The sequence below is a fragment of the Coffea arabica genome, chromosome 2e (assembly GCF_036785885.1).
Source record: "Coffea arabica cultivar ET-39 chromosome 2e, Coffea Arabica ET-39 HiFi, whole genome shotgun sequence".
In the NCBI taxonomy this organism is placed as follows: Eukaryota; Viridiplantae; Streptophyta; class Magnoliopsida; order Gentianales; family Rubiaceae; genus Coffea; species Coffea arabica.
Genome location: NC_092313.1, coordinates 71,478,979 through 71,504,828, shown reverse-complemented (window position 1 = coordinate 71,504,828; position 25,850 = coordinate 71,478,979). Strand labels below are relative to the sequence as shown.

The window sequence follows — 25,850 nt, the reverse complement described above, 5'->3', positions numbered from 1 at the left end:
AACATATATGAATAGATTTAGAAAATGAAATGTTAGGCGAGCAAACAAATTTCTTCAGTTAATGTATATAACAGTTGTGCTCTTCCCACCCGTTAAAAACAAACTGAGAGATTTTATAGCTATGATCAATCGCCATCTTAACAGATTGGCATATTTTGCCGTGGTAATTCTTTAAAAATGTGCGTAAGAAGAGTTCTAACGAGTAATTATATATCACTAACCCACCTTCCCTTCTTCACTCACCCCACTCTCCCCCACTTCCATCTTTATACGGAAAGAAACTGCACATAGATAACAATGCCTACTTAAGTTGCTCAGAACCAAGGCAGCAGCATATTGGCAATGAACACCTAGAACCTTGACAATTGTATGCCTGTTGTCCTGCATAAAACTTCTTTCACATAACTCCATCCACGCATATAATCAGCTTATCCATGTCTCTGCTTAAAGTAAAACTTAAGTTACTCATCCAGTTGTTGAGAAAAAGGAAACCCGAGTCTAGGGAGAAAAATTCTGGGCATTGCAGCAGGGGAAAAGGGTGGTCGAAAACCAAAAGCTTTCTGTCGAAGCATATTGGCTCAGTTTTCTCCGAAGCTTTAGGTAATAACGAGTCACAAGAGATGTTGAGCATCTCCCAGGAACAGGAAGGAAAGCATGATAGGATTGATCGTTCTACAACTAAGGAACATTCGGAAGGACAAGGGATTGCACCAAACGATCAAGAAGTGCTTGGTAGACGAGGAGAAGTCTTTGGTGAAAGAAGTTTGCAGCAGTCAGTTAATGCTGGTAAGCCCTCAAGTTTCATATCTTCTTACATCACCAAATGCAAATGGAAATCGAATGAAGTATACAAATACTGACACTGGTTTATCGATAGGCAATAGTTTTTCTGGTAGTTTTGCCACCAATGTCAATCTTTCAGGGGAACAGGAGAGGTCAAAGCAATTGGCTCGAATTCCAAGCAGGAGATGTAGCAGTCACAAGAAGCGTAGGCACGCAAAGTTGAAGCTAAAGAAAGGCATCCAACAGGGTAAAGAAAGTGAAGAAGAAGATGAAGAAAGCGGAGGAATTGAATTGTGCAAGAAGAAGATTCTAATGGGAGGAAAGTGCCGGCCCCTCAACAAATCAGGCACACTTCAGTATGATGAAAATGGCATTCTGTTGCCAGAAGTACCATAAGTAGTGCTCAACAGCCTTCTTGCATGTTATGTAATTAGGGAATTGAATCCGCTTCAATAGTCCTTATGCCCAACAATATTGTGAGCTAGACTTTCTTGCATGTTATAAATAGCATCCGCCGCATGGTCCTCGTACCACTTCCAGAACAGAGCCTCATTTCTCCAGCCGGCCGAAGCATCTGCAATGCTCTATTTCTGTGTTCATATTCGTTTTAACGCAGTTCGGAAAAAACAAAGAACTTACACATTCCAACCTCTAGTTGTGCTTGGCCCATTTGCACATAATACAGCAAATACATACGCTCCTCCATACTCACTGTAGCTTCGGAACTTACTAGAAGCACTCGTGTTAAATTTGATTCACCTGTTTGCATGGAAGGCAACTTTAATTTACTTTTACATGTAGCTTCCACGTATCTGCTTCAACAGAAACTTTTCTGTGTCCAAAGTGGCCATCTCAAGTACTGATGGCCCTCCTGGCATGTTTTTCGCGAAGCCAACAGATGTTGCCCCTCCTGGGCAGCTCATCTGGCAGCGCACGCCTCCTTAGGAGCACTTGCCAGGGGTTCGAGTCGTGCAGGGTTACCGTGCTTGGGGGGATGGGGCCTCTCCTCCCGGGTCGCTGGGGATTAATCGAGCCGCCTTCGGGTCTTGATCCGGACACCCCAGTGTCGACAAAAAAAAAAAAAAATCTGATGGCCCCATGCAAATAATTTAGTTGAACAAGCTAAATCCAGGCCATAGATCATTTCTACAGTGGTCACATGGAAAAAATTTGGAAGTAAGAGCAAGTTGTCTGTACAAATACACTGCCAATATCACATTAGTGAAGCAAACAGATTTTGACAAACTATCCTTTTGATAATAGAAACAAGCTAAAGAAAATACCAAGTCCTGATAACGATTTCAAGTAGCAAATCCGACATAAGAGCCCTGGTGTTTACAAATCCGCCACCAAACGCAAGCAAGCAATAACACACATAACACATGCAGCTACAAAGTTTTCTAATTATAGCTTCAAAGGTTTCAAACCAAGGGATGCACGAAGTCTATTTGCCTCTGCAATCTCTGGATCTGGATGGTCAGTTCCATCATCCTTCTTCTTCTCCTTCTCTTTCTTCTTCTTTGGCTCATCCCGAGTGGTACTATCATCAGGTCCATCCCCACGCCTTCTGGGACTGGCACTGCTGCGAGCATGTCTTTTACGACGCTCTTCATCACGGTCCTTGCGATCTCTACTTCTACTTCGGCTCCTTGAGTGACTTCTACGCCGGCCACGATCCCTGTCTCTCCTATCACGTTCCCTACCTTCTCTTTCACGTTCTCTCTCCCGACCATATTCCTTATCTTCTCTCAGGCGATGGCGGTCCCTATCCCTCTCCCGCTCTCGATCCCTATCTCTATCTCGTCCCCTGCCACGATCCCTGTCATAGTCTCTATCTCTATCATAGTCCCGATCTCGATCATAATCTCGATCCCTATCATAGTCTCGGTCATAATCTCGATCCCTGGAAACACAATTTAAATTAGAAACCTTGGCCAAGCAAGAACATCACAACTGTTGATCAAAAACTCTAAAGGCAAAACTATACATGTTACTTTCACTAAATTATAGTTACTGGAAGTTTCAGTATCATAAAAGTAAGCATAGAGAAATATTTGTTGCTCAGTAATTTTTTTTCTTAATGCCTTCACAGACCTGAGATCCATTAGTCATTAGTGGATTGCTTCTTTTCTAAATACCTTCCTTTTTTATCCTTGGTATGTGGAGAAGAAAAATTAAACCAAAAAAAAAAGAAAACAAATCATAGTGAGGTAGAATTAGGAAGGGAACAAACCGCAGAAATGTAAAAACAAATGAAAAGGGCAAAAAGATTAAGAAGTTAATAGAAATGGGAGCACTTGCATTCCAGTAATTATAAAGATGTATGACCCATCATACTTCTCACTGCACACTGTCAGTGCAGAGAAACCTGGCAGGATCATGAAAAATTGTTCTAGGAAGCTGTTTTTAAGCCATGATGGGGAACCAAAATCCACAGCACTGGCAACACCCTTTATTATATTATATTTAAACATGGACGGTACAATCTACTATGTGCGCGTGTGCATGTGGTACAGCAATTCTCATGACAGCTTCCACTAGAAAATAGCTAAGACTAAGAATAATACTCTATTGAGAAAGCTGTCAGATATTCAAACGCATCATCTAGCAATATCTTAAAAATCACAGAAAAATAGTACTCATCAAGCTTATGCCAAATACTTGTGCAAAATGGGAATGAGCATTCCACATCATCAAGCTCAAGTACATTTGACTTTAAGATGCAGGTAAGAATAAATTCTGCCATGTTCCAACAGAGCCAAAAACTGAGGAGTACTAATAACCAAAATTTCTCCCCAAGCCATGATGAAAAGGGAACAGAGGTAAAGAGCAACAAGACCAACCTGTATCTATGACTGTCTCGTCTTCTATCCCGATCTCTTTCCCTTGTTGGACTACGTCCGCGGTAGTAATCCTGTTTCCCAAAGAAAAACCAAGAATATGAAAGTTAGGAGACACTTTCAAATTTCAAATGCAAACATATTTTCTCTCAACAAAAATCAAGCTAAAGAATGGACCTTCTCATGATCCCCATCATCTGACCCTGCAGCTAGTTGGTCGTCTTCATCCTTTTCTTCCTCTTCCTCAAAATCATCTTCCAGAGCACTTCTTCTAGGTTCTAAAGAACCTAAGGCTTCAAGAGTCCACCTGGCAGTAAAACAAGAATATGCAAGTTAAGAGCAGAAAATCACGATAAACCCCAGGCTCCCCTGCCCCGCGGGCCCCGAGGGGGGGGTGTTGATGGGAACCACATCCTAAGTTGGAGTTTGTAAACAGAAAGTCCAGATCCACTTGAATAACCAATCAATCCCACCCACCTACAAATTTATCTGCACTGGAGCCACCATAATCATTGGAATTCATATATAATCCAAACAAGAATTCATTTGAGCATGTTGATTCTTCATTATACCAAACATGTACAGAAAGATTTCCCCAATTTTAGTTCTATCTAGTAGTAAAATGCTCCCTCTTCAATTCTAAGCATTCATACAATTTCCTGCAGACCTCAGTGATGTTCAACAACCACATGATGGAGTGAATAAGATTGTGCAGTCACTTTATATCCCATTCGCCATGCACTTACATATTGTTCTAGTCACCAATCACATATGTTCTCAAACATGTAATACAAAATTCACATTTGGGACAATATAGATAGAACCTAACCTTTTCTTGATACGGGGCAATGAAATATCACACGAGTAATCTGTTGTCAAAAGTTCATCAATGAACTCATCCACATGAGTCAAACCGAATCCTGAAACGAATCAACAACACAGCTAAGCAAGAAAGACCCCAAACTTTGAACTAAATTAGATTGGGGGAAAAAACCCTAGAAAGAGCTCAATTTACTTACTTCCATCATTCGTTTTTTGCCTGAGCTTTCTATAATCATTATACAAGGGCTCCAAATACCGATAAACATCAATATCTGTCCCTGTCAATCTCAAATAGAATGCTCCAAGAACACGGACATATCTGCTCAACCAAAATTGCAAATTTCCCAAATCAACGAAAAGGTATTCTACCAAAATTTTCAAGAAAAACAAAAGAAACTGAACAAATACCAATAAACAAAAACCCACTTGTAATCTTCGTTCTTGATGAACTCGACAACAATCTCTTTGTCAGGTTGAATTTGGAGCATTTTGGTGACAAGGCAAATGAAAGGAGTGGGTTTGCGACTGCCTCCGTAGGTCCCGCCGAGGTGGTCGAGCTCCATTGCTTTATCGACTAGGGTTTCGGCCGTAAGACCAAAGCATTGCTCCTTCCAGTAGGTGTTTTGGTAAATCTTGGACCGGACAATCTTCTCCACCAGATTTTGAGGATTCGTCCCCCTTATGCTCTTCGCCGACGGGTCCGTCCGGTTCGCCATCTTTCCAGCCTCAACGATGTTGGAGCCAGAGGATTTTGAGAAGATGGGTAGGTTTAACAAGAGTTGTTCTTTATTAAAGTACTAAAAGAACATCGTTCAAAAATCTCTCTTCTAGGGTAAATTTTCTTTTAACCCCCTATAATTTGGTTGGTGTTTTACCACATAATCCTCTATAATTTAAAAGAATAAATCTTATATACACTGACGGTGCATACACTATCACTATTAAATTCATAACACATATACAAAGATTGAATTTCAAATTCAAATTTTACATCGTTATCATTCATCCAACGCTGAAATATTAATCTAATTTAAAAACGTATATATAACTTGTCTATAATTTGGGTTAAGGTGTTACCGTTAGTTTTTTCATTAATCCTTTAAAACTAACAATTAATATTAAAGATTTAAAATCAAACTAATAAATTGATAAATTCACCTGTTCACTACTTTTTTTCCCTTTTTTTCTTTTTTCCTTTTCTTTTTCTCTTTTTTTTCGGAAGAAAAGTGATGATTTTGAAAACTTATACTTTGATCTACAAAATCTTAATTTTCTCCAAATACAAAAGAAATGGAAAGGAAACAAAAAATAAATAAATAAGAAACAAAAAAGATGGAAGGGAAATATAAAACAAACAAATAAGAAACAAAAAAATACCTAATTTTTTTTTACTACAAATATCATTATAGGTTTTTTAGCCAAGTTTTAATGGTATTTTTTGTTTTTTATTTATCTATTTTTTATTTCAATTTCTTATTTTGTATATTTAGAGGGGAAAAAGAAGTAATGAAAGGGTAAATTTATCAAGTTATTAGTTTGATTTTGACTTTTTACTATTGACCATTAGTTTTAAACAATGACACCCTAACTTAAATCATAAGGGAGTTGTATATAAGTATTTAAACTATTGGAGGTTATGTGATAAAATACCAAACTACATGATAAAAAACCAAAGATAATTTATCCTTTCTTTTATGATCTGTTTGATAACTGAATTCAACACTCAAAGTTAATGGATTTAAATCTTAACAGGTTTAAATACGTTTAATAACTAAAAATAGAACATCTTAATTAACTAAGTAGAGTGATAAGCTATTCATTTATCATTTAATGTGATACACACTCAAATGTATCAAATTTAGTATTTAACAATTCAGTAATTTAACGGATTCAGATTTCATATTTTACGTCCCAATTTTCAAATTTCAATTTTATCAAATGTTGGATTAAACTTGTATACAATAATAGTTTTGGATTAAACGTTGGATGACACGCTAACTTAAATCATAAGGGAGTTGTATATAAGTATTTAGACTATTGGAGGTTATGTGATAAAATACCAAACTACATGGGGTCAACGATAATTTATCCTTTCTTTTATGATCTGTTTGATAACTGAATTCAACACTCAAAGTTAATGGATTCAAATTTTAACATGTTTAAATACGTTTAATAACTAAAAATAGGAGCAGGCAAGGCAATCCATTGTGTAAATGTTGTGAGGCCTGCTCAGAGTCGACTGAACATATGCTGTTTCTATGTTGTCATGCAGAATCTATTTGGAAAATGGCTCCAGTTCAGTGGGATGGCTTGGAAAGTTTGAGAGGGAAGTTTTGGTTGTGGTGGACTGAGTTGGTGGAGGCAACTATTAGGGAGAAAGGGGAGGAGCATATTACGTTTACAGTCAACCTGCTATGGCACATTTGGAAGGATAGAAACGAGATAAATTTCAATGGGAAAGGTAGGGATCCAGGAGTGGTGGTACACAAAGCATTAACAGAATGGCTGGAATACCAGGAGGTCCAGTATGAGGGAAAGGAGGAAGGGAGGGAATCAAGGCTAGAAGCAGGGAAGAAAGGAAGTTGGGCAGCTCCTAACAAAGGGTGGATCAAGCTGAACACTGATGCGGCTTTGAACCAGCAGTCCAACAAAGCTGGCTGGGGTATTGTGGCTAGAGATTGGAAGGGGAAGCTGGTTGCTACGTGGGCTTGTCCTTCTTTTACATGCTCAGTCCCAGTACTTGAGGAGGCTTTGGCAATCAGAACTGCAATGGTTAAAGCTGCTTTGGAAGGCTGGGAAAGGATCATCATTGAATCCGACTGTAAGGTTGTAATAGACAGAATTCAGGGAGATTCGGATGATGTGCTTATCTCCACAGTCTTGCAGGATATTAAGTTGTTAAAACAAAACTTTAAGGAATGTTGTTTCTCCTTTGTTCATAGGGAGTTCAACTCTGTTAGTCATACGTTTGCTAGATATGCTCTAAATCTAGGATCTATTGTTGATTGGAAAGCTTGTTTTCCAGTTTGGTTGCTTGATATTGCTCAAGCAGACGTTGAGGAGCAGTTGCTCCAGGATGTGTAATTGGGGTTTGATGAATGAAAGTGTTGCCGTTCTGACAAAAAAAAAAAAAGTAGAGTGATAAGCTATTCATTTATCATTTAATGTGATACACACTCAAATGTATCAAATTTAGTATTTAACAATTCAGTAATTTAACGGATTCAGATTTCATATTTTACGTCCCAATTTTCAAATTTCAATTTTATCAAACATTGGATTAAACTTGTATACAATAATAGTTTTGGACTAGAGTTGCTTATGATCGGGTATCCAAATCTAACAACTCGATAAAAAATCATATAATAACCACCCCATGGTCATAGTTGTTTCTGGATACCTGCATGAACTCAAACCAATATTTAAGTTAGAAAGATTACATTTTAATAATAAATAATTAAAAACTAATTAGAAGTGTAAAAAAATCATTATTGATTCATCATTCATTAATAATGATCACATAACATAACCATCAATCCTCGCATATTTACATAGCAAACAAGTTTTTAAAATAAAATTTGTTTATTACAACAAAAAATAAAAATTTATATAATTTAATAGATTCAACAAGTTAACAACCTTACACCGTTGAAATAATAAAGTACCTCATTTCGAACATGAAAATTTGATGAAAGATGGTTAGGTTTTCCTCCATTAATTTTAGTTTTAATGAATAAATTTATAAGTTTACCTTTATATATCAAGTGGGTCAAGCACCCGTGGCTTACCCAAAAGAAAAAAAATGTGAACCACAACCTGACCCTATAAAACCCGAACCATAATCCACCTCTCTCATAAGTGGATTGGTTACCTAAGATTTTCTGGATCGAGACAAGTTGATTTCCTCGATTTTTTGGTTTTTCGAGTCAATTTGAACAACCTTAGTTTGGATAGCAGGTTTTTTAAAATATTATTCTACTTGCATCATAAACATATGTTCCCATCACAATTCTTTTATATTTTTAATTTTTTTTATTTCACATATATTAAATCACAAAGAAGTACTACAATAATTAATCTAAATAATATTTCGAATAATAATTTATCCAAATACACTAGCTCACATAAATGCACATCCCCTAATCCCAAATTGAATTTGAAATATGTGCACGCATCCATGGCTGCTAATATATATATATATATATATATAATCTCAACATCATATTCGTCTAAAAGAAAAACAAAAGTTGCGTTTTCATTATGATCTTACAGAATGACAATTACTTATATATGTTGGTATCACCCGAAAAGCCAAGGCAAGCCAAGTTTTACTACAATTACTTGAAGCATTAAACTTGGCGGACCCAATTTTCAAAGACCCAATGGCCCGAATTATACTATACCATCTCACCAAGTGGTATGGCATAATTTAGGACATTGGATCTTTAAAAACCGGGTCTACCTAAGTGTGAGTCTTACTTGAAATGCATTGGATAACATTCTTTTTCAATTGGGTATAGCTTTGACTATTCCTATATAACATCAATGTATATAAGATTAATCTGGATCTTTTTTTAATTTATTCAATTTTGGCTTGTATATTATTCAAGCCCAACGCCTATCTCTTTGAGTTTGATTTAATTTTCGAATGAGTTCAAAATTTGAATATTCATATTCGTCTTAGCTGCTGCTATTTGAGTTTTAATCTTATTTTTATACAAGCTATGTGTTCTTTTTTTTAGGGGGGGTATGAAAGGGATATAATATTACTAACTAGTTAAAGATACAATTCTTGGAAGAAAAAAGCCTCAACAATCTAGATCCATTAGATAGGAAAGTTCTACGGGTTTACTAGTCAAAACACAAAAGTCATTAGCAGTTTCAACTCTCTTTTTAGCCAAAAAGTCCGCACACTGATTCGCTTCTCTGAAAATATGCTTAATAGTAATTGAGCGGAAGGTCCTCGTGATGGTCCTGCAATCATAAACAATGATGCAAAAAGCTGTGTTAGATCATTTTTACTGTTTACTAAAGCCACTATAATTTTTGCATCCAATTCAACTTGGAGATTTGTGATATGAAGGTCCTTTGCCAAATTGAGACCATCTCTTAGTGCCCGAAGCTCAGCCACAATGTTGGCAGTGTTGGAAGCTCTGCCAACATTCCTGTAGAAGCCTCCAACCCATTCTTCATCATAGTTGCGAATGATACCACCTGCCCTAGCTGGACCTGGACTACCAATAGTTGATCCATTTGCATTTAGGGCCTGTTTGGTTGGAAGTAAAATATTTTCCTTGGGAAAATATTTTCCGTGGAAGTAATTTTTCATGAAAATCATTTCCCTTTCATCATTTTCAGGTGTTTGGTTAGCTTATTGAAAATATTTTCTTACTTCATTTTTCTGGTGTTTGTTTAACTTTTGAAATATTTTCACTTTTATCTCTATCTTTACTTTCTACACATTATAACTACATACTTCTTCCCATGCAAAATAAGAAAATTTATCTCATTGTTTAACTTTAAAAAATCTTGGAGAAATGTATATATGAATAAAAAATATCTCCTTAAGCAATAAACAAATTGCTGGCCATTTAGTGTCAAATATCAAACACATGCAATGCTTATTGTGACATATATCTTGCATTCTCACTGCTGAAAGTTTCTCTAGAAAAGAATGTCCCTATTATACATAATTAATTACTAGCATAGGATGAGCAGGATGAGGTTCTTTTTTTATTTTGAATATACTAGGGGGAGGGTTGGGTGGTACGGGGGAGGGAGTGTAAGGAAGAAATCTTGGGTTCGAGTCCTCCTATTTACACAAAACAAAAAAGAACATACTACAAGATGTTTTCAGTAAATTTGGAACATACTACAGGCGGGATGCATGCATTTCGGAAAACAACTTCAGTAAGTTTGGAAGGGAAGTTGTTTTCCATAAGATGAGTGAAAATATTTTGCATAGGAAAATGTTTTCAGTAACTTTTGTGCAATCAAACACGGGAAATTAGGAAAATATTTACCTGGAAAATATTTTCATCCGAAACAAACGGACCCTTAGTTTGCAAACTCATGGAGGGGGAGGAGTCCATCCCACCAAAATTTACTCTTTAACTTTTATCCCTTCGGTTCTAGGTCCCAGGTGAAGGAATTGCACTAGCAATTACATTAGAGAATGAATGGTTATTATAGTATTGGTTATCAAACAAACTCCTATTTTTATGATTCCAAAGCGTCCAACAGGAAAATGCAACTAAAGTACCCTAAGGAATTCTAAAGAAGGAGGAGATGCCCATATTTAAGCATGCTCTTTTCAACCAAGAGCAGACACTCTCTCTGGTCTTCGATTGGAGTGAGATTGGCAGATTTAGCTCTTGCCAAAAAAATTTTGACCAAGAGCACCCCCCACAAAAGGTGCAAGGTATTCTCCAATTCATGGTTACAGAAATGGCAGACTTCCTCCTCGACAATTTTCCTCTTAAAGAGGTTAGCTTTAGTGAGAATTTTATCCTGGCAAGCAACCCACAAGAAATGATACACTCAACTGTTTGCTAACACTTTTCAAACCCATGAAATATCTTCCTTAATCACATCTTTGGATTTTTCATTCTCAAATAGATGAACACTGGATTTTAAAGAGTACTAACTCTTAAAGTTAGCTTTCCAAGAGATTTGAGTCTTGAACATCTGACATCTGACTTTTAGGAATAACTTTAATGATATTTATGATATAATCAAGAAGTTCAAAGGAAATACAATCAAAATTTCATGAACCCCTATCACCAAAAAGAGAGGAAACAGTGAGGGAATCCTCTCCAAATTGAAGTGGACCAGAAACTAGACTCCTTAGATGACCAAGAAAAATCCAATCTTCCAACCAAATCCTAGCATGTTTACCATCATTGGTGGCCCATCCCACTCCTCTATTATTAAGGTTTACTCCAATCATAAGAGTCTTCTGATTCACAAATCCTTTAGTATGGTTAAGGATCAATATTCTATTATGCCTAGTGTCTAAGGAATTCACGTGTCTATGATTCAGAATCTTAGCCCAAGGTTGATCTTTCTCTTGCATAATTCTCCAGCACAACCCAACCATTAGGGGTGTGCATCGAATTCAAATTTTGTAATTTGAAATTTTTCGGAATTTTGGTATAGGAATTACCGACCGATTTCGATTTCGAATTCACTAATTCCGATTTCGATTTGAATTCAGAATTCGGAATTCGGAAACCTTTTTTTCTTTTTTATTAGATGTATTGTTATATAATATAAATTTTATATTGCATATATTATAAAAAATATTATTATATATATATTAATATATATGAATATACATATTATAAAATGAAATTGAAATAAAAATATTATTATATATAAACAAATAAATATTAATATATATATTATAAAACGAAATTGAAATCGAAAATTCCGATTTCAAAAACTCCATTACCGAATTCGAACCAAATTCACATAATTCGAAATCGAAAATTCCGATTTTAGTATCAAATTCTGAATTACCAATTTCAAAATTTTCGAATTCAATTTGAATTCGGTCGATAAATCGAAATTTTTTGATTTTGCACACCCAGCCATTGCTGCATCATTCACATTAGCAGTCTTTCTAATACCAAGACCACCAAGAACTTTGGGAGTTTTAATGGTCTCCCAATTTACCAAATGGACCTTCTTATTATCCAAATATGACCTCCAAAGAAAATCTCTTAAAGCGTATCAATACTTTCACAAATGGTTTTAGGCAATGTTGTTAAACTCAAATCAGATAGCAACTCGGCTAAACTACTAAGTCAAAGGTCAACTGGTCGGATAGGTCGTACTGTTCTAAAAAATCTGCTGACATCAGCATGATGTTATAATTATTTTATATTTTTATAAGTTCCAAAAATATTGAAACTAAGTTGTTGATTATATTTGGCAAATCATGAAAAATGTTTTAAAAATATTAGACTTGCAATAAAGTATACACCTAATAATTATATATAAAAATATAAATTCATGATTAAAATATGCCCATTCTCCAAAATTACTTGAAAAACTAAATTAAAACAAATTAATGCAAGTTTGAATCACTGATGCTAAATTAATGAGATCATAGGGATGAAAACATCTTGATTTAGAAATCATTTAGAAAAGTGAGTTGATATTTACAATAAATGGATGACTTTTCTTATTCCTATTAATAAATGAAAGTATTACAATTTAGATAACTCAAATTATGTTTAGAGAAAAGTAGAAAGAAAAGTTAGAGAACCGGGTCAACCAGTCAAATCGAGTCACCGATTTAGTTGATTTTTGATGATTTTGATAAATTTTTGACCAAAGTAGTTATATAGTACAAACTAATTTAGAAAGAAGGTCAGTTCACGATCGGATCGATCGAACTGATGGATCCGGTCTGGGTCTAACAACACTGGTTTTAGGGAGAGGTATGTTTTAGGCATAAAAGCAGGCAATAGCAAATGAGTTTTGCTGAATGGTTGCCTTTCTTCCTGCAAAAGACAACAAATTTGCTTTCCATCCAACAAGTGTGCTTCTGATTTAGTCAAGAATGAAATGGTATTTATGCCTGGCTACCTTTTGCTGACAGTCAAAGATTCTCAAGTACAAACCAAGATCTAAGGTACTGATAATACCCAAAAGGTTCTTGTTATCCTGATCAGGCTATGGAATATTTTTTGAGAAGAAAATTTTTGATTTCTCAAGATTAACTGTAAGCCTTGACCTGAGGCAAAAATTGTCTAGAACTTCCTTAACAGCAAGAGATTAAAACTTGTTTACAACTTGAGAACAAAATAATGTCATCCGCAAATATACAATGGAATATTAATGGGCCACCCCTCCCTATTTTTAAAAGGTTCCAAACTTTACTGTTTACAAATTGTTCAATACTGAGGACAAGATACTCCATATAAATTTAAAAAATATTGGAAGAGATGGGATCTCCCTGACGGATCCCTCTAATCCACTTGGTAGGTGCACCATTAATTAGAAGAGTGAATGGCCCAAAAGGTCACTAAACTATTAAAAATGGCACCCTCTGGTCACTAAACTTTTTTTGTGGCCGAAAAGGTCACTAAACTCGCAAAAACTCTCCAGCGAAGTCATTTTACCGAATTTCACCGGTTCCTCATCCGGTAACAGGGTCAATATGGAGTGGAGGAATATAGTAAAGGGGCAAAAATATCAAACAAAATATGGTCAACCTTTTTTTCTCTCGCAAGTCGTGCCTTAGATCTAGAAATTAGCTGAGTCCTCTTTTCATTTGTTGAAAGACAAATCTTCTCTCATCTATTCAAGGAAAAATCTCCTTCCATTTCATCCTGTCCAATGACTCATGGCAAGACGCAATAAACCGATTCATCAGGATACGAATCAAGAAAGTCAAGGAGAAATTTAAAAAAAAGAAAAAAAAAGAAGTGGCATTGTGCTAACATATAAGCTGAATCCAATTACTATCCATACCATTTCAAGTTCTTGAGCCATCAAAATACAGGGACCGCACCATGTTGCGTAGAAATCGATTATTAGTGGTACATTTCTCTCTCCCTTCACCAGATCTTGGACTTCTTTAGCAGACAGTTTTTTCTACACAAAGGAAGCAAAACAAAAAACCCCCCAATAAGCCTCTGAAAAACATCGAAAAAAGCTTCCTTTTTCTCGCAGGAAAAAAAAGACAAAAATGAAAAATATACTAGAAAAAACACTTTGTAGTTGTTGCATGCTAAACAATGAATTCTCTGCACCGCCTAATCCCAAGAAACCAGCCACTAACAGAGCAGTACTATGTAATCAGCTACAAAAAAAGAGTACCGAATATTACCACAAGATAATCCTCTCTGACATACTTGCCAGCAGGTGGTAGGCAACGCAACTTTCTTGATGGCTGTTGAGTTGAAAGCAAAGAGGGCCTGTTGGCTGTGGAGATGGGATTTCTGTTGGGGACGGGGTTGAAGAAGAAAGAGCTGGAGTAATGGGTTTGTAGTAGATTCATGCCAGAGGGACCAAGACGTGGCGGAGCATGAAAGGAAGAAGAAGAAGAGAGAGCAGAGTCCATTTTTTTTGCCCGCCCGCCGTCCGTTTTCCTCCTTACCTGATGCTAAAGAGAGGAAGTCGGAAAAAGGAACTGTCACCTTATCTGATGTGCGGCATTTCCAGCAGAAAGGAGGGGGAGAGAAAAAAAGGTTGACCATATTTTGTTTGACATTTTTGCCCCTTTACTATATTCCTCCACTCCATATTGACCCCGTTACCGGATGAGGAACCGGTGAAATTCGGTAAAATGACTTCGCTGGAGAGTTTTTTCGAGTTTAGTGACCTTTTCGGCCACAAAAAAAGTTTAGTGACCAGAGGGTGCCATTTTTAATAGTTTAGTGACCTTTTGGGCCATTCACTCTAATTAGAATGGCAAGTTTGGTTGAGGAGATGCATTTCAAAATTATAGAAGTCGGTGGAGGAGGGAAATCAAAATGGTTTAACGCCTCTCTTATAAAACTCCATTCCAACTTATTGTACGCTGCTTTCTCCAGATCCAGCTTAACGGCACAAAAGCCACATCTCCCCGTCTTTTGGTTAAAACAAACGTCATCAGCCCCCCTCCTACCAAGAGAAACTTGTTTTGAGTTAGCAAAACAATGGACTCCATGATAGGTCTCATCCTCTTAACAGAAAATTTTATAGGATATTACAGAAACTAAAATTTGAACTAGTTTTTTTTTTTTTATAGAGCTCAACTCGATTCAAGCATTAAAATAAAGCATCAAGCACAGATTGCTATTATAACCTTAGACACTAGTTGTATATGTGAAATTACTTCTGATTTGTTAAGTTAGATTAAGCAACAACTTCTCTTTATTAAATTAATATGCATCAGACGCGCCTAACTTTTGATTGGTACCGTAGAATAGCACATGGTACAACTAGTAGTCCAGTTTTGTTTCACACCACTAGACGTACCCAAAATTTTGCCCCATCCATACAAGATTACGAGTAACTTTCATTTTACTTCACTGCTCGAGCCATGCGTTCACAAATTTGTATCTTCGACAGGTACGAGGGAGGAGACAACATTTGAAGTGACTTTGTTTTCTCATTAATCGCAACAGAGATTCGTACATTGAATAGGTTAGGAGTTTCAGTGTGTGATGCTAGGTCAAACTCCAATTTTGGAATCCGGCCATCATCATCAGCCAAATCAGGCAATGAAAAGCACTAAAATTTCAACCACCAATATGATTTATACAATTTCTAGCATCAATAGGAGCATTAAACAAAATACACATAAATCAACAAATAGCGTGCAATTACAAATCTCTCTAATTTAATCTCCAATCTAAACCTTTGACAAGGGACAAAATACAAAATCCTAAAAAATCTACACCTGATAGGATTACAGAATCAGAAGACCGAAAAAAATACAATTGACTTTTATCTCTGGACTGAATCAGGCCCTCCATGGTTACTGGTGGTGGATGACGATGCCGCCCTACCATTTAACATCCCGTTGTCCACTGGAGGAGTTACTCCCCACTTTCCTTCTGATTCCTGGGGCTCTATCACTTTGACAGACCCATCTGTCAACCCAATTGCAAATTGGTTCGGGTCTTGAGGATGTGCCGCAATGACAAGTGGATACACAGCTTGACTTCTGTCAGAGACCAAAGAAAGTACTATCAACCAAACATACACCCAAAAATAAAAAGTTTTTTTTTTTTTGCCGCTTAATAAACCATCAGGAAACATTGGGATGCAAACATCCTGTTCTTACCCATTTAATACTGCCTGGGATAAATACGCCGATGGAGCAACCCGACATCTTAGCCTTAGGGTATCAGCATCAAAGACCCCAATATTCCCATCACAGAACGAAGCATAAACTAGTTGACTGTTGCAGGAGTATGCAGCATATGAGATGGGAGCAGAAAGGACATCTTGGGGAACCCACTGCAGAAAACATTATCCATGCAAAACTTTTAGTCATCTTACAAGCAACCTTGACCCCAAAGATTTAGAACACGTCATACCTGACGAATGCGATCAATCTTAGCAGCATCATACAATGCTAGCTGTGTCTCATGTGATACCAGCAAGCGGATTTGATCAGAATGGAACTGAACTCGAGTGTCACCTGTAGGTGCTTTCCCAGCAGGGAGTTGGATGGGGACTGATTTCCGCTTGTCCCATGTATCAATACTCCAAACACAAAGCTGCAGGTTTGTATATGACAGTTTAAAGATCAACAGCCATCTTAGCACACCATAACAGGAAGACAAGTTCCAGCGAGTACAGAGGAACAGAAAAATGAAAACAACTGACAGGGCTAGCATGCTTTTAGGATTACCAATAATAATTAGTTAAAATAACCAACAATGGATCATGGGGATCAAATTTCATCTCTAAGAAAGACGATGAAACACACATTTTAATATATGACCTACAGCAGAAGAAACAAAGCAACCTTAGACATCTTGTAAATGAAAAGGTCCCTTTAACAAACATGATTTTTCCTTTTTTTTTTTTTTAAAAAAAAAAACCTTTTGTTTTCTAGTCAATATCTAGAAACCCACCCACCCAACCCCCCCCCCCCCCCCAAAAAAAATGGAGGAGAAGAAAATCTCTTCACTTGCTCTTAGCCATAAAAAACAGGAATTGCTTTTTACCTGAGCATCAGCACCAGAAGAAACTAATATATTCAGGGTGGTGGAAAATGCTAAACCAGTTATGCGCTTCTGGTGACTTTTCAGCTTTGATTTCACCTATACAGTGTCATTTGATTGACATCACTGCCGATTATACAAGTGTCAACAGTAATCTGAGATCATATAAAGTGATGGAATCAATACCTCATCTACCCTAACATTGTAGATGTGGATGGTGGAATCCTCCATACCAATGGCTATAATGTTATTATCTTGAGGATGGAATGCCAAGAAAGTTGAAGCCGGTGGTGGCGCCATAAATGTCGTCATCACCTTCATAGGAAACCACATTGAAGACAATTACATTATAACTGCTAATGTATCTTTGAAAATTTTGATCAGACAAATCGTGAACATACTTATATGAAGACATACCTTAAAAGTCATCATATTGAACAATGAAACCTTTCCACCAGCAGCTGACATTACATAAGAATCATTCTTTGAGAGAGCTATGCACGGAACTGCTTCCTCAAGGTTGACACCTGAGACATCATTAGTCATAAGAAGACCACTGTTTGGTTGCCAATGTTGTGGAACAAGATTGGCAGTGGCCTTTAGACCCACATTTACTTCAGAAACTTGTTCATAATATATTTGTTAGGAAAAAATGAAGGAAGAAGAGATAAACTCCACAACAATATAGGGAATCATTCCCATTACCTTTCCAGAAGGATTTTGCTCATTTCGCACCCACTTCCACAGCTTCTGAACACCATTTGATCCCAGTGCCAAAAGGCCAACACCAGAGTTTGTATAAAGAAGCCGAGCAACCTATATATGAATATGTCAATAAAAGCACATTCTTCACAAGCAACACATGCAACGTAAATGCCAGTTAATTAGTCCACCCACCTTGTTACCCGCATCTGTGCTCTCTGGCATCGTAACCATTCGGCATTGAACAGGATCTACAATTTCAGCCAACTGCCAAGGTTTCATTTTATCATTAACATCATCTAGCGTTCTTGGTTTCTCCATGCTTCTAGACATTGAGTCAACTCCATTCTGAAGATTTAAAAATAAATAAATAAACAAGATACCCAAACAGACAAAAGAAACACTTCCCTAAAAAAAAAATTCAAAATATTGAGATTGAAGCACGCATCTGGGCCCACTATATTGACCATACTCCAGTAAGCAGTGTTACATGAGAAGACAGTAAACAACACCAAAGCATTTAACTCCTACACCATATAGTACGACTCAGACAAGTGAAAATTCTTCATAGAAAATCAACAACAACACATGATTGCAACATCAATCGTACCTCCTGCCAGGGAATAATTCAGTAAGCTAGTCAACAAATTACCTAAAGTCAATCCTACAACTAACGTTGGTAACATTAATCTACACTTGGGAAAGAAAATGGCAAGTTAGCCAACACGTACCCAAAGTTACTCCTACAACTAACATTGTTACCACTAATTCTGGAACACATTTTTTAAAAGAAGAAAAAATTCAACGTACAAGTATTGGAGATGGCCTAACAGGAGAGCTTCTTTCAACTTTGCAATTAACAGGAGGAACATTTGCTACAGAAGAGCCAGAAGCCTGCTCAGCAGACAGAGATCTCAGTTGATTATACATGGTGAATAAAAGAACAGAAGGATTTGAGTTCATTATACAAGGTAAATAAAAATATGATCAGGACAACAACTTACGGCCTCGCAGTTTTTTTTTTTGGGGGGGAGGGGGGTGGTTTGGGCTTAAAGTGGCGAGAGAGAGAGAACCTTAATTGCAGCTGCTTCAATAGGTGACCTCAGTGCTTCAAAACCAGGGTTTTCAGCAGCTCTTAAGGACCTCATACCTGCAGCATTTGCAAGTATCTTGATTCCATTGTCTGCAGTAGTAACAGCAAGGAGATTCCCTTCTTTGTTGAATCTCAATCGAGGAAGACTCTGTAGCAACAGAAGTAAAAAGTTGGTCAACTTGACTCTTGGTTTGTTTATACATTGTATGATATTTTCTTCTTTTTTTTTGGCTTCATTTTTTCCTCTTCCTTTGATCTCTCTCTTTCAAGTTTGATTCTGTTACAAAGCTAACAACCGGGAAATACAAATTACTGTAACACTAACCGAAAGACCACCCTCTGCATCTGTACTGGTAAGAATGTTATTGTTGTCCATATCCCAAAACTTGATCTGGCTATCTTCACCCACAGCCAAAAAGTGATTTTGAGTTGTATCAAACTGTACAACCAAATTTGACTTCTTTCTGAACCCAGTGTACGTCCTTTTTATGGCCCCTTCACTTTCATTCCATTCAACAAGAAAAGAATCTCCTTCTTTACCAGTTCCACAAGAGAACAATCTAAATGGAAATGAATCAAAAACACCATTAGCCAAATATACATGTATTAAGTAGAGAGAAAGCGAGGTCTTTACTGTAGCCAAACCTCAATGGCAACAAGAGATTTTACAAACTGTTGATATTGGGGAAATGGAAAAGCACGTGGATCCTCAGAACAAAGATATATCGCTAATCTTACCTGCTTCCATCAGCACTGTAAAGCATTGTGGTACACCAATGCCCAGGAGCATCATAGTCAACTCTGGATCCCATATTGTCATACAACCAAGCCTTAATTTTCCCATCGATAGCAGTTGAGAAGATAAACTGAAAAAAAAAAAAAAAAAAAAAAACACAGGTGATTCTCTCAATAAGCAGTTGGTGTCAGGCAGGTTAACAATAATATGATTCACCTCACAATCACGGTCAAAGTAGCTAATCACTTAAAGAACAGTTAAACACGGGTGAGAACTTCAAATTTGTTTTGCCATCAAATATACAATTCCAAATTTTCCACGTAGATGCTAGATTGGACTGATAAAACGATATAATGCCTGAATACAATATCAACATATTCCAACATCTTTTGCAACAGAGTGTCTTGTGACACACTATAAATTATTGATTCTCTTGATAAACAGTTGCTTCTGCTTTTCTTTGTCATACCTGAATATTCTCCTTTTGATGAGGACATATAGAGTATACAGGGGCTTCATGCCCTTCAAAATTGAATAACTTCCGTCCTGTTAAGTCCCAAACCTGTTTCAGATTTTCCTTTAGCTACCTAATAGATAATAAATTCAACTAAATTAATTCGTTGTTTCTTTTTTAAAACTACCTTGATCAACTTGTCATCTCCACAGGTTACAACACACAACTGTTTGTTTGGATGGGCAAAGGCCAAATCATTTACTCCTCCAGTATGGGCATCAATCTGCAAGCACAAGAATATGCAAATAAAAAAAAAGGTTGCAAAATTTACCTTGTCACAGTCCAGCAAATTGTAACATACCTCCAGATGCTGGCGCAGATCATTTGGTCCAGCATAGGCATACAAATGGACTAAATGCTTACTGAATGCAGCTCCTGCAGCATGAAATAAGCAATAATTATAACTGTTCACATGCACCTTCCAGACCAGTTAATTTGTGAAGCCACATACCAATAAAAGTGCCATCTGGACTCCATGTAACCCGGCTTACAGAAAAGGGTCCCTCTTTTGCAACAGAAGCCTGTTCCAGACTCTTTTAAGGTGAGAACCAATAAGGACACTTTTCAATTTTGGATAATAGTGCGGAAACATATTAATACTAGTCAATAGAGGACTCGTAATTACACAATGGATCATAGAACCCTTTACCACTACAGCTGCCTCGTGGGTGAAAAACCAACAAATACAAAACAGAGCTTTTTATCCTCCTAAGTGCTATCATTGTTTAGTTTCAATTTTCAAAATTACAACTCAATCCATCTTTGTCAATTTCTGCTTTCAAATCATGCTACAAGAAAATGTTAATGATACGAGTACTACGCATACATAAAGCAAAATATGCATATACATGTATAACATACTGCAATAAATGTCCCATAAATGTATATACACACGTACATAAGTGCCACTCACACAAATCACAACTTCTACATGCTTAACTACATATGGATGAATACAACTACATGAATATTAAAAGCCACAGATGAGATATGACCTGAAACGGCAATGTACAAGCTTGAATCTCCCAAATCTTAAATGGCTTTGTAACCAGCTTTTCTCGCATCCCAACCTCCCAAAGTGTAATGTCACCATTATTAGAGCCCACTATTGAGAAAGGCCATTCAGATCACAGACCACAAATGTAAGTATGCAACGAAATTTTAGGTCCATAGAGCATAAAGATAGCACTAAAAAGCTTCTATAAACCATCATTACCGAGAAGCAATGTATGGTGAGAAGGATGAAAATCCATGGTTGTGATGGTAGATCCTTGATGCATGGTAAAAGCTACATTTCTTGGTAGGTCATCCAGGGACCAAGATGGCTGTTGACGAACTGTAGGATAGGTGACCTGAAAACAAGAATATACTCTTAACTAGAAGACATTTAATACAACAACTTATCAGCTAGACAACCGAAGATGGTAAAAATAAAAATGAAAACGAAAAACGAAAAAAAAATCCTCTGCATCACCTCCTCAACTGACTGTGCTGGACGTAAACGTTTCATTAGCTGCTCATGCTCAGCATTCTGGTAATCAACCATTCCCAATGTTGCCGGAGGAGTAATTGGACGCTTCAAGATTGACACTGTTCAAAGGCGAAGCCAATTCAACATGACCAAAGCATTTTAGCAAAAGACTCAGATTTCTCGTCAGGTCTAGTAAAAGAAAAAATCAAGAATTTCCATGAGTTTTTTCATTGGGCTCATATTCAAAGACAGGTTCCTGGTGTAACAGTTACCATTGAAGGTTGAAAAAGAGCTAGACAGACAACATCAGAAATAGTTTAACTGCTCACCTTGATTTGGTGGAACTGGTAAGGATGATGCAGTCACAACAGCTGCCTGAACAGATGAAGATGCAGCAGCATTTGCCATCCAACCTGCTAAAGCATTTGCGTTGGCAGCTGCAGCAGTTGTTGGAAAGGGCTACAAGAAGTAGAATGAAAGCAAAATATATATTAATAAGCATCCTCATATGGAAGCAAGGTTCAAGTTGACGTCAGGACATATGCCTTTTTATCCACAAGGAATATGGATTTCATCCTCGTATGAAAACTAGGTTGACCTGAACATCCAGGATTTGTGCTTTTCTCGTTAAGAAAAAAGGCTTTTTAGAAGCTTTTCTTATTTTTACGTCCCCTTTTTTTCAGGGAACTATCTTTTGTTATGGAGGAGAAGGTGGATACGGGCCACCATGCTGAACAAAAGGATAAATCAGAATTAGCATGAGAACATTTACCCCATGTGTTCCAAGTGACGTATAAGCAGCAGGTTTTGCCACTGCAGCAGCAGGAGGCATATTCACTGGAGTTGGAGCAAGAGCCCCATTTGGAGGTGTGCAGGTATGGTCTGTGAACAAGGTCTTAATATCCGGGTTTGGCCTCGGATTCTTGCAGAGCTGGTGCTGCCAGTTTAAACTGCAATGGCCACGTCATCAAAACACATCTCTCACTAAACGTATGAACAGCACGAGTATCTTTAAATTTTTTAGCATTGTCAGCAGCCATTTTCGCCATCACTCTCTCAATGGAGTTCATGGCAAAAGCAGCAATCATTCATGATTTAGAACACAGTTAATTCATATGATGATAAAAAAATGGCCACTAAAGCCGGTAGTTCAAGGCCATCAAACCTTTGATTTATTAAGGTCCGCAATCTAGATGCTTTTAAGGTTGGAAAAACAAGCTTTTCTCGAAAAAGTGGATTAGCTTCAATTAACTTTTTCAGCTCTATCAACATTATACTTCGGGCGGTCTTGGTGTCACCATACTTGGATAACTGTTCATTTTCCCTGCAATCAACAAAAACAATTAGAACAAACATATTTTGATCAGCTACAAAGTAAGTAACAAGCATACTGCATTTAGAAAGAAAGTCATGAACTATAAGAAAAGCAGGCACCAAAATTTCAAATTTACAAAAATATAAGTGATATCTAACAAAAGAAGATATTGCTTCCACAGAAAAACTCCAGAATTTTCAATTCAAAATAAGTAACTTAACCTAGGTAGTGCATACAGATTAACAAACAAACAAAGAGCAATGGGAGAAACCGTGCCTGCTAAACTGCATGCAAAATAATGCACCATTAACTGTGCAGCAACCAACCATCATTTTCCAGTTTTAAAGTTCATTAAAGACCGATCTATCTTTAATAAAGTTGAAACATACATAATACATATTATCAAATTTCTGAACAGAAAATATGATACAGCTATAGCTGTAACTAATTAAACAAATCTATAAAATCTTCAGCAAAACATAAAGACCCATCCTTTGCATGTTCACCCTTCTAGTCATTATTTGCTGTTGAGAACAAAGAAATGTTTTCCAGCTGTGCATCAGAACCCGTTTTAGTTAAACGCTTTTTATTTCTTCAACTAAAATAAATTATAGAAATAACTCTTAACAACTTGGCCTCCAAAAAATTCAAGGCACAACATTCTCCTCAGTGACTGAGCCTTTAGGTCCTTCGTCAAACAAGCAAGACACACATGCACACACAACCTGTCCATGTGGGCCACATGATGTAGACAATAAGATCAAGCTATTGTAAGCATTTAGAACTGTCTTCAATCTTTAAAAAAAAAAAATAGAGATCAAAAACTTAATGCCAATTCAAAGATTTCCTGCCAGTATCTATCAAAAACAGTAGAGGGGCCATGTCTTTTCAGCAGCAATAAATATCCTATAACACGTAAGAAAAGCACACTACCTGAAATTATTGAGAGTTAACAGCTGAGTAATCTCTTTGTACAAATCCTCATTGAATGTTGAGAAGACTTTCAAATCATTGACCAGTATCTCAACTGCCTTTGCCTTGTCTTGCCTGCAAAAGAAGTCAATATTACCAAAAGAACAATAAAAGATCAAATTCAATCCAGGAAAAAACCTAGCCAAGGTAAAAATGTAGTATGAATCTCGACATACCGATCAAGGGCTTCAAGATACTTCTGCTTCCTTATTTCGAAAAATATCTTCATGGAGTATCTATTATCATCGACCTTGGTGAATCCAGACAAGTACTTTTCAACTTCTTCCCATTCACCAGCATGTACTTTTTCCTCAAAATACTTCATGTTAAAGAAAAACCCTGATTCTTGCTCAAGCCTACAAAACCATTATGTACATTATTCATCATTGGCTAAGCATTCATTTTTTATTCAAACCAATAAGTATATTATTCATCAGTCGTAAACCATTCACTTCTGTACTTAAAAAATTCTTTTCACATAACACAACTCAAATTTAATTACTTCTCCAAGTTTCTTTTTTTTTATTTTTAATTCTCATGGACAAAACCAACCAACATTCTCTCCAGTAACAACAACCCTACAAAAAGTTCATAACTTGACTAAATATCCAAACTGTTTACCACTTTCCCAAAATGCCAAAAAAGACAAAAGAAGCTTTCAGTACAACATTTCCATTTCTTTATCCGCATCAAAATCCACATGCATAAACCCAATTACTAAAATCAAAAAAATTCCAAAAAACATTCATTTCACATCCATGCAGAGCAGTAATTTTTAAAAATTGTTTACAGCTGAACTAAAACCTCAAACCCCAAGTCAAAAACTAATTATTAAAATTAGCAATCTTTTCATCATTTCCGAATTTCCAAAATTAACAATAACTAATCGCTCAAAATTTATCCAATCTCAACTAAACAGTCTCAAAATTAAGTTAACATCAAAACAGAAATGTAAACAAAAAAATTAAAAATTCAACAAATATAAGCAACAAAACAATATAAAAATTAAAAATTAAAAGAAAGGGAACGGAAAAAAGAAGCAAAAGAGTTTACTTGTGAACAGATTCCTTAAACTTTTCCTCTTCTAGAAATTGAAGTATGAGGAAAACCAATTCTCTACTCAACGACGACATTTTTGCTTCACCCCAAAAACCCCTCAAACCTCCACCACCGATTCACCAAATCCAAATCCCCAACCACTCGCAATCAGATCGAAGCCCTAGAAAGCCCGAGCTCCAGCCCGAACCCGAACAAGCCGACCCGACGCACCACCGACGTCGATTCTCTAGGGTTCCCGAAAAAAAAAAAATCACCACCACAAAAGCAGCTGCCGCTCGAACAAGTATCCAGCCTCTCACACAACAGAGAGAAGAAGCTAAAGGCAAAAGTAGTGAGAGAAAGTTAGAGAGAGGAAGAGAAAGAGAAAGGAGAGCTAAGAAGAGAGGTTTTTGGGTTGGCTAGAGAGAGAAAGTCGAGAGATTTATAGAAAGGAAGGAAGGAAAAAAAGGGGGGTGAGGTGATGGTGGTGGGGGACGGACTTGGTCTCGCTATCTTCGATGCGTTTGGCAGGAGTCTATCTTTTTCCACTGACCTATCTCTGATAAGAATAACTGCTTATCAAGATGATCCGCATAGCTTATTCAATAAGCAAGCGGACTTATCATTTCGGGCAATGCACTTATCGTTGCGTGAAGTGGGGGAAAAAGGTGGAGCGGATTTGAAAGTGGGGATTCAAATGGAGTTGAATATTCAGGTTGAGTTACGTCCAAGTCGTCAGGGTTTAGTGGTGGTGGTGGTACTACTATAGCAGTCGTAGTAAGTAATTGTTCTTTTGCCTCGTTTTTTCTTCCCGAGTTTTCGGTTGAGGAGATATTGATGAGATGTGGCGGGGAACTGTCGCTTTCGGGGAGCATTTAATTCACGGGGCT

General features: G+C 36.9%; 5 protein-coding genes across 8 annotated transcripts; 2 read left to right on the top strand and 3 right to left on the bottom strand.

Moving 5' to 3' along the window:
* Positions 1–259: 259 nt before the first annotated feature.
* LOC140037370 (uncharacterized) lies at positions 260–1,295 on the top strand. The gene is made up of 2 exons (XM_072081493.1): positions 260–786; positions 878–1,295. The coding sequence occupies exons 1-2, from the start codon at positions 435–437 to the stop codon at positions 1,177–1,179; spliced, it is 654 nt and encodes a 217-aa protein (XP_071937594.1). The 5' UTR covers positions 260–434; the 3' UTR covers positions 1,180–1,295.
* Positions 1,296–1,970: 675 nt separating this feature from the next.
* Positions 1,971–5,254, bottom strand: LOC113732922 (uncharacterized). Its single transcript, XM_027258969.2, has 6 exons — positions 4,872–5,254; positions 4,643–4,764; positions 4,453–4,543; positions 3,801–3,930; positions 3,627–3,697; positions 1,971–2,686 (listed from the first exon to the last, which is right to left on the bottom strand). Exons 1-6 carry the CDS (start codon positions 5,159–5,161, stop codon positions 2,188–2,190), a joined length of 1,203 nt encoding a protein of 400 aa, XP_027114770.1. The 5' UTR covers positions 5,162–5,254; the 3' UTR covers positions 1,971–2,187.
* A 1,477-nt stretch (positions 5,255–6,731) lies between these two features.
* On the top strand, positions 6,732–7,529 carry LOC113729441 (uncharacterized). The gene has a single exon (XM_027253736.1). It carries the CDS (start codon positions 6,732–6,734, stop codon positions 7,527–7,529), a length of 798 nt encoding a protein of 265 aa, XP_027109537.1.
* A 145-nt stretch (positions 7,530–7,674) lies between these two features.
* LOC113732921 (thioredoxin-like protein CITRX, chloroplastic) lies at positions 7,675–14,894 on the bottom strand. Of its 3 annotated transcripts, none has more exons than XM_027258967.2 (3): positions 14,287–14,869; positions 13,929–14,051; positions 7,675–7,845 (listed from the first exon to the last, which is right to left on the bottom strand). In XM_027258967.2, the coding sequence occupies exons 1-3, from the start codon at positions 14,518–14,520 to the stop codon at positions 7,804–7,806; spliced, it is 399 nt and encodes a 132-aa protein (XP_027114768.1). In that variant the 5' UTR covers positions 14,521–14,869; the 3' UTR covers positions 7,675–7,803. The 3 variants fall into 3 exon arrangements, 2 of the variants coding, with proteins under 2 accessions (XP_027114768.1, XP_027114769.1); XM_027258968.2 differs by lacking the exon at positions 7,675–7,845 and adding an exon at positions 9,194–9,419 and having other exon boundaries at positions 14,287–14,853; XR_011840948.1 differs by lacking the exon at positions 7,675–7,845 and adding an exon at positions 12,637–13,786 and having other exon boundaries at positions 14,287–14,894.
* Positions 14,895–15,675: 781 nt separating this feature from the next.
* Positions 15,676–25,377, bottom strand: LOC113732920 (topless-related protein 3-like). Of its 2 annotated transcripts, XM_027258965.2 has the most exons (25): positions 24,976–25,377; positions 24,099–24,278; positions 23,884–23,997; positions 22,801–22,959; positions 22,408–22,585; positions 21,965–22,094; positions 21,639–21,754; positions 21,381–21,516; positions 21,160–21,269; positions 20,616–20,685; positions 20,466–20,539; positions 20,292–20,387; positions 20,120–20,212; positions 19,653–19,780; positions 19,240–19,474; positions 18,895–19,062; positions 18,632–18,715; positions 18,017–18,169; positions 17,825–17,935; positions 17,537–17,716; positions 17,306–17,434; positions 17,123–17,218; positions 16,487–16,669; positions 16,231–16,406; positions 15,676–16,110 (listed from the first exon to the last, which is right to left on the bottom strand). In XM_027258965.2, exons 1-25 carry the CDS (start codon positions 25,053–25,055, stop codon positions 15,891–15,893), a joined length of 3,399 nt encoding a protein of 1,132 aa, XP_027114766.2. In that variant the 5' UTR covers positions 25,056–25,377; the 3' UTR covers positions 15,676–15,890. The 2 variants fall into 2 exon arrangements, with proteins under 2 accessions (XP_027114766.2, XP_027114767.2); XM_027258966.2 differs by lacking the exon at positions 18,632–18,715.
* Between the last annotated feature and the right edge of the window lie 473 nt (positions 25,378–25,850).

Coding starts and splice junctions, on each gene's coding strand:
- LOC140037370 (XM_072081493.1), top strand. CDS start 435: ATGTCTCTGCTTAAAGTAAAACTTAAGTTACTCATCCAGTTGTTGAGA. Junction 787..877: donor GCAGCAGTCAGTTAATGCTG/GTAAGCCCTCAA, acceptor GTTTATCGATAG/GCAATAGTTTTTCTGGTAGT.
- LOC113732922 (XM_027258969.2), bottom strand. CDS start 5,161: ATGGCGAACCGGACGGACCCGTCGGCGAAGAGCATAAGGGGGACGAAT. Junction 4,544..4,642: donor GCAAAAAACGAATGATGGAA/GTAAGTAAATTG, acceptor GATTCGTTTCAG/GATTCGGTTTGACTCATGTG. Junction 3,931..4,452: donor TTGCCCCGTATCAAGAAAAG/GTTAGGTTCTAT, acceptor TTTTACTGCCAG/GTGGACTCTTGAAGCCTTAG.
- LOC113729441 (XM_027253736.1), top strand. CDS start 6,732: ATGGCTCCAGTTCAGTGGGATGGCTTGGAAAGTTTGAGAGGGAAGTTT.
- LOC113732921 (XM_027258967.2), bottom strand. CDS start 14,520: ATGGACTCTGCTCTCTCTTCTTCTTCTTCCTTTCATGCTCCGCCACGT. Junction 14,052..14,286: donor TCAGAGAGGATTATCTTGTG/GTAATATTCGGT, acceptor TCCTTTGTGTAG/AAAAAACTGTCTGCTAAAGA. Junction 7,846..13,928: donor TGGCTCAAGAACTTGAAATG/GTATGGATAGTA, acceptor GAGTTCATGCAG/GTATCCAGAAACAACTATGA.
- LOC113732920 (XM_027258965.2), bottom strand. CDS start 25,055: ATGTCGTCGTTGAGTAGAGAATTGGTTTTCCTCATACTTCAATTTCTA. Junction 22,960..23,883: donor TTAACTCTCAATAATTTCAG/GTAGTGTGCTTT, acceptor TGTTGATTGCAG/GGAAAATGAACAGTTATCCA. Junction 18,716..18,894: donor TTGAAGCAGCTGCAATTAAG/GTTCTCTCTCTC, acceptor TCTGCTGAGCAG/GCTTCTGGCTCTTCTGTAGC.